Source organism: Heloderma suspectum, chromosome 3 (genome assembly GCF_057233095.1).
Source record: "Heloderma suspectum isolate Gila_16-S chromosome 3, 16-S_ref, whole genome shotgun sequence".
NCBI lineage: Eukaryota > Metazoa > Chordata > Lepidosauria > Squamata > Helodermatidae > Heloderma > Heloderma suspectum.
The window spans coordinates 38,812,386-38,819,209 of NC_139460.1; the positions used below are offsets into that span (position 1 = coordinate 38,812,386).

Consider the following 6,824-nt stretch of genomic DNA (forward strand, 5'->3'; position numbering starts at 1 on the left):
GTAATCATTTCACTCTAATGTGAAATCAACAAAAAACATGTGAGGAGCTTGTGAAATCATAGCCCATTCATTTTTATCTGATCCCAGTTACTCTTCTTGCCTGGAATTCAATTTAAGTATTTAAATTTCAAATATGTAAGACGCAACATTGAGAGATGAGTAGGGAAAATGCTTCATAAAAATGAGTTGTCTTTAAAAAAAAACCCTGCCTGACTACAATGCTGGAATGTTGCTGAGGAATAATTACTTTTTTTTTCTCTCTCTTTAAAATCCCTCTAAATTCCGTCCCTGAAAATTACTCGCAGTGGCAAATTTAAATATTTAATGGTAACTTCTGTGTAAACTTGTTTCTTTCTCCTTAAATACTTCACTAAAGTGCATTGTTGAGCTATTAGACAATGAAAAGTAAATCCTGTTGTGACTCTGAGAAGGCATTCATAAACAAATTGTTTTTAATTTTCTCATTCTATCAGCAAAGTCTATCTGTAGACTTTGCACATCTGCAAGATCACCAAATGCTTGATTTATGTATGGCTCTCTCATTGGATCGTTCAGCACCATAATTGATTTTGCCAATCCAATTCTGGTATTTGGAGCAAAAATGGCACTTGATGTTCAAGCAAAGAGATACAATAAATTAATCTTTAGCAATTTCAATGAAAACTTGAATAGGGTGAAATCTGGCAAATCCTAAGTACTTATTTAAAAGGTTTACATGCCGTTCAGCAGAGGTTCCTGGGTGGTTTACAAAAGTAAGATCAAGTGCATAAATAAAATATAAAAACAACTTGTTAAAAGAAGCTATAATATGTTATAACAGCCTTGGAGAATTAAAAACAACAACACCATATTTGCTTGGTGTTGAAAGGATAACAATGTTGCACCAGGTGCATCTCATAAACAGAACGCCACTAAAGGCTCTCTATCATATATACGCACATGCGCACACGCACACACACACACACACACAGTGGTTGCCGCCTGCCTTACCTGAGATGGTGGGAGCACCTGGAGAAAAGCCTCCAAAGAGGATCTCAATGCACAGGCAGTTTAGCATGGGAGCAGGCATACCTTCAAGTATGTGTGTCCTGAGCTATAAAGATAAGCATTCTGAATTGCGCTCAGACACAGATTGGAAGCCAATGAAGTTCTTTTGATACTGGTGAGATACAGTCAGGGCCAGAAATATTGGAACAAGGATAACAGTTTTGGCACTTGGCATCTGTACACCGCCACATTGAATTTGAAAGGAAATACACCCAGATGGGAGCGAAGTCAGGACTTTCAGCTGTAATTCAAGGGGTTTGACAAAAGTGGGGCACTAACCATTCAGGAAGTACAGTCAGTGGCATACACAAACCCCCATCGTTGGTGGCTCATTAGTAATGGAACAAACCAACATCATTTCAAACTTAAGGATCGCCTTTAATACCTGGATGAAAATCCTTTGCTGTCAATGACTGCCTGAAGTCTGGAACCCATGGACATGACCAAATGCTGCGTTTCCTCCCTCGAGATGCTTTGCCAGGCCTTTACTGCAGCTGCCTTCAGCTGCTGCTTGTTTGTGGGTCTTTCTGCCTTCAGTCTTGTCTTCAGTAAGTGAGAAGCATGCTCTATTGGGTTGAGATCAGGTGACTGACTTGGCCATTGAAGAACATCCCACTTCTTTGCCTTCAGAAACTCTTGGGTAGCTTTTGCTATATGTTTTGAGTTGTTATCCATCTGCAATATGAAGCGGTGTCCTATCAGTTTGGCAGCATTCGGCTGAATGTGCAGAAAGTATAGCCCTATACACTTCAGAATTCGTTCTGCTGCTTTTATCAGCAATCAGGTCATCAATAAACACCAGTGACCCAGTTCCATTGGCAGCCATACATGCCCATGCCATAACACTGCTTCCACCATGTTTGACAGATGATGTGGTATGCTTTGGATCATGGGCTGTTTCTTTCCTTCTCCATACTTTTCTCTTCCCATCATTCTGGTACAAGTTAATCTTGGTTTCATCAGTCCAAAGAATCTTATTCCAGAACTGAGCAGGCTTTTTTAGGTGTTTGCTGGAAAAGGCTAATCTGGCCTTTCTGTTCTTGAACGTTACCAGTGGTTTGCACCTGGTTGTGAAGCCTCTGTATTTACATTCATAAAGCTGTCACTTGACTGTAGATGTTGACAATTACAAGCCTGCCTCCGCAAGAGCATTCTTGGCCTGGCTAGATGTTGCGAAAGCATTCTTCTTCACCATGAGCAGAATTCTGTGGTCATCCACTTTAGTTGTCTTCCGTGGTCTGCCAGGCCTTTTGCTGTTGCTGAACTTTCCAGTTAATTCCTTCTGTTTCAGGATGTTCCAAATTGTTGTATTGGCCACTCCCACTGTTTTTGCTATCTCTCTGATGGGTTTGTTTTGTTTCCTCAGCCTAATGATGGCCTCCTTCACTCGCATGGACACCTCTTTGGACCTCATGTTAGGAGTTCCAGTGAACAGCTACCAAATGCAAATGTAACACTCAGAACCACCTCCAGGCCTTTTGTTTGCTTGATTGGTCATGGAGTACCCAGGAAAGAGGCCACACCTGGCCATGCAGCTGCTTGTCAGCCATTTGTACCATTACTTATGAGCCACCAACAACGGGTGTGTGTGTATGCCACTGGCTGTCCTTCCTGAATGATTAGTGCCCCACTTTTGTCCAACCCCTTGAATTACAGCTGAAAGTCCTGACTTCGCTCCCATCTGGGTGTGTTTCCTTTCGACTTCAATGTGGTGGTGTACAGAGGCCAAGTGCCAAAACAGTTATCCTTGTTCCAATATTTCTGGCCCTGATTGTATATTCTCACCAAACAGTCCCAGTCAACAGCCCATCTATGTTGTACCATCTTCTAAACATTTTGTGTGGCAACTCTAAACATGTGGAAAGACTGCATCTGTAGCTTCTGGCATAGCCTGTGTTACCACGATCCCCCAACTGCTTAGAAATCTAGGGAACCATGAAATTTGGTAACAATACTGCTTCCATCTGGCTAAAGCCACCACACAGGTTGTCTATAACTAATGTGTAATTCACCCTTCCCCAATCTGGTGCCCTCTAGATGTTTTGGACTACAACTCCCAGTTTTCCTGACCATTGTCCATGCTGGTTGGGGCTAATGGGAGTTAAAGTCCAAAACATTTGAAAGGCACCAGGTTGGGGGAGGGTAATATACTTAAGGGTCACATGATTCAAACCAAAAATCTAGGGAGAAGCAGTCCACTAAATATGTTTCTCTTGAGATTAGGAAAGCATGAAGAGGTGTTATTTTTTAAGAAGAATATTTATTTTGGATCAGTACATTGACAGTTTGTAATTGGTTTTTATTTATTTTATCTAAATTAAACCATTGTTTGTCTTGGTTAGAAGGCTAGGAAATTATCTTAATTGTGCCCTTAATTTCACTATGCTAGCTTCATAACTCTTTAGCCACCTCTCTCTAAACAGCAAAGTTGTGCTCTGCTAACTTCAATAACTTGGTGCAAGATATGCTTAGCTGTTTTCTTCTCTGTCTTTCAGAGTATAAACTTTTCTTAGTCAAAAGAAAGGTTCATTTTATCATTTATGGGTTATGTGATAATGGGATGTAGTGACTGGTCCTTAAAAAACATCTCTGTATGTAACTTGAATATATGCGTCTTTGTTTAACACACATACAGAAATAAACAACACCGCACTTATATCAGCTGTATGCAGACATTCAGATCCTATGTGTGATGGTGGATTGGAATCATGTTGGATTCATAATGGTGCAGGAGCATGCATAAAGCCCGCTCTCCTCAGGCTCAGGGCCTCTGTGAAATACACACAGCCCTACCATGCCTAGGATTTGAACATCTTCTCAGGGCTATTCTATACCTGATATGAGAATAATTGAGCCTTACTACACAATGGTGGTTTTATCTGTGATTCTTTTTATATTGAGCTAATCAAAGCTTTTGTACCACATGAAACACATTGAATCTCTCCCTCCCCTTTAGGCTCGGCCAATGGATTACCCAAAGGACTATCTTTCCCATCAAGTTCCAATATCATTTCACAAACACTGGAATGTTGATCCAGTGAAAATATACTTCAGGTGGCTGGCACCAAAAGTGAAAGATTTGCAGGATGGAAGTAAACATGCCACAGAGGAATTATAATATATATTGTTATAGACTTACTATTAGAGCATCTACTGAATTTTATTGTTGTATTTATAATTTCTTTGTCACCCATACTGTACAGAACACTAAGGCTATGATCCAGTACCACTTTTGGCACACTGCCCTGCTTTCTTCCTCTGGAGCTCTAGAAATGTGCATATCGCACAATTGTGAATGGCTGGATAGGGACAGGGGAAGTGTGCACAGACCTCTCATTCCTTGCAGTGCCCCATCATTTTGCATTCATGTGTGCCTGCGCCAGTGGAGGGGAGGGGGAGAAACAGATCTACATTGAGCCCTATGGGACTCCTCCACACACAGGCACTGTGTCCAGAGTAGTACTGGGTCATGTTCTGAATATCTCTGTCCAGAATACACACACATGTATATATGTTTATTTGTTGTGCTTTAGAGCTTGTAAAATAAAACAACTTCTGGTTTTGGAACTTTCTATCCATCTGTCATCTGTCAAATCCTAAGATTTTTAAAAATTCTCAGCCATCAGCAATCAACATTGATTTGTTCTCTCTCCCTGCTCCCCTCCTCCTGGTTGTTAGTGGCATATTAGGGCCTAAGGATAGTGTTAAATTCTTTTGCATAACTTCTTTATGTAAAAAGAAGAGCTTAGTGTGACTTGGTGTGACTCATACTAAAGAACCCGTGTGTTGTCATTTTGTCTTCTCTCTGTGTATCAGCTTGCACATTTAAACAAATACCATTTATACATGATTGAAAACATAAAAGCTTGGTGTTACGAAACAGACCACAAGATGTCACTAACTACTGATATGCAGAAAATCTGGTTATTCTTCTGTTAACAAATGACTCTTAATTAATCTTGGGAACTTACTGTTGAGATACTTATCTACCTTATGTGCCCATCATGTAGTTTGTATGTGCAAACCTGAAAGCTAGTTGAGTACATCCATAATTGAAGGCCATGCCCATGTTTTTATTATTCAAGGCATACAGTACGTTTAAATATTACATCTTGAAAATTGCTTGATTCCCCCTGTATGTATAATACCATTTTGTAGAATGTAAGTCTGAGCCAAAAGGGGAGGGCGTATTTCACAAAAACTTTACCACCACCCCTCACTCTGATTTGGCTTCATGATGTCATCCTATATTAAAGTCCTATTGCCTATGTAATGATATCATAACATTACATTGCCTATGAGAAATCTGACTGGCTGGGATTGCTTCAGGAAGAATCAAGTGTTTGTTAATTGCACTGAATGTACAGATCAGGGAAAGAACCAGCGGTGAGTATGTATCAAATAGTGCATTAAAAGATACACTAGGGGTCTATGTGAAACATCCGTACTTTCACCACCCCATACTTTCACCACCAAGCACCCCCTTTCATCTCCCAAATTTTATGCTAGAAGATAATAGTGCAGCCCTAGGGCAGTATCCTATGCTCACCGTGCACTAGCGGGACTTATCACTAGCACAATGGGAGCTAGCAGTTCCTGCAACATTCAGAAAGAGTGGGAATGCTTGTTTCCAGAACAGGGCAGGTCAGTGGAACTCACAGAAAGGAGTTTGGCTGACCTGTCCCATTCCGGAAACAAGCATTTCCATTCATTTCTGAGGTTGCTTTCAGAAGCTTTCTGTTGTGCTAGCGTTGAGTTCTGCCATGCAGCGGAACTAGCAGAGGCACAGCGGTAGTGTAGGATACTGCCCCTAGTAAAGAGTTTGCATTTAAACTGTCATTATATTCTAACCTTTATAAACAAATATGTTACATTGAGGTCAGGTTAATCAACCTACGTGTAACATTGCCTGCTCTAGTTTTTAACAGGGTTTAAAAGCTATATTGTTTTCCCATATGTTTAAACATTGTTTTCTATACCACAGCATTTCATTGTGTTCCAAAGTAAAATAGTTCTTACCATTGGCCAAATGGGAAAGGAATTTCTCTGCCAGGAATTGCTGAAGCAGTATCCTCACACTTGTGAAAGTAGCTTGGGTATTTTCAGTGTGTGAACAGTGAGCACATTCAAGATGGGTAAGTGTTTGAATTGGAGGAACCAGCATGTTATATGCTTTCTCTTTTTTTCCTCTGTCAGTGCCTTAAACTATAGATGTTTTTACTTATATCAGATCACCTGTATGGGTTTTTTTTGGGAGGGGTACTATATGGGCTCTATTGTTATTTATGTTTACTGTTTTTAAAGTCTGCAAACCTAAAGTGGAATAAAACACAATTGTTTAAAATGCTGGAATGTCTTGTACCAGGACTTCTTTATCATCAGAGTATAAACTAAGAACCCCCAGAAGTCTCTTCCTTTTTCATTAACTGAGTAGGAAAAGCATTTGAGGAGCTACTGTGTGATGAATTTTATAACTTGATCCTGTGCTTGTTTACTCAAACATAAATACCACTGTGTTTGAGGAGACTCATTCCCAAGTGTAGTTAGGATTGCAGGCATATTGGGGTCTGGAAAGTTGATTTCCCTGAAGAATTTCGATTGAAAGCTTTGGATGTAGTCACAACAGAGGTGAAAGAAGAGATATGATATATATAAAAATAACACAGCTTTCTTTTGAAAGCTCAGAAGACAAGTTGTGCTTTTTATGTTCAGACTTTGTTATTCTTAAATGTTAAGAACATGTACAAACATGCATAATAATTTAGCTATTGTTATGC

At 40.0% G+C, this 6,824-nt stretch overlaps 1 protein-coding gene across 7 annotated transcripts in view; it reads left to right on the plus strand.

Moving 5' to 3' along the window:
* B3GLCT (beta 3-glucosyltransferase) overlaps positions 1-6,397 on the plus strand; it is a 157,405-nt gene extending 151,008 nt beyond the window's left edge. For 6 of the 7 annotated variants that reach the window (XM_084842973.1, XM_084842974.1, XM_084842977.1 and 3 more), the window contains one exon: positions 4,004-6,397. In XM_084842973.1, the coding sequence (XP_084699099.1) occupies positions 4,004-4,165 (162 nt within the window). In that variant the 3' untranslated portion in view covers positions 4,166-6,397. The remainder of the gene's footprint in view (positions 1-4,003) is intronic. The other variant, XR_014789020.1, reaches the window with a different exon arrangement.
* Positions 6,398-6,824: the final 427 nt, after the last annotated feature.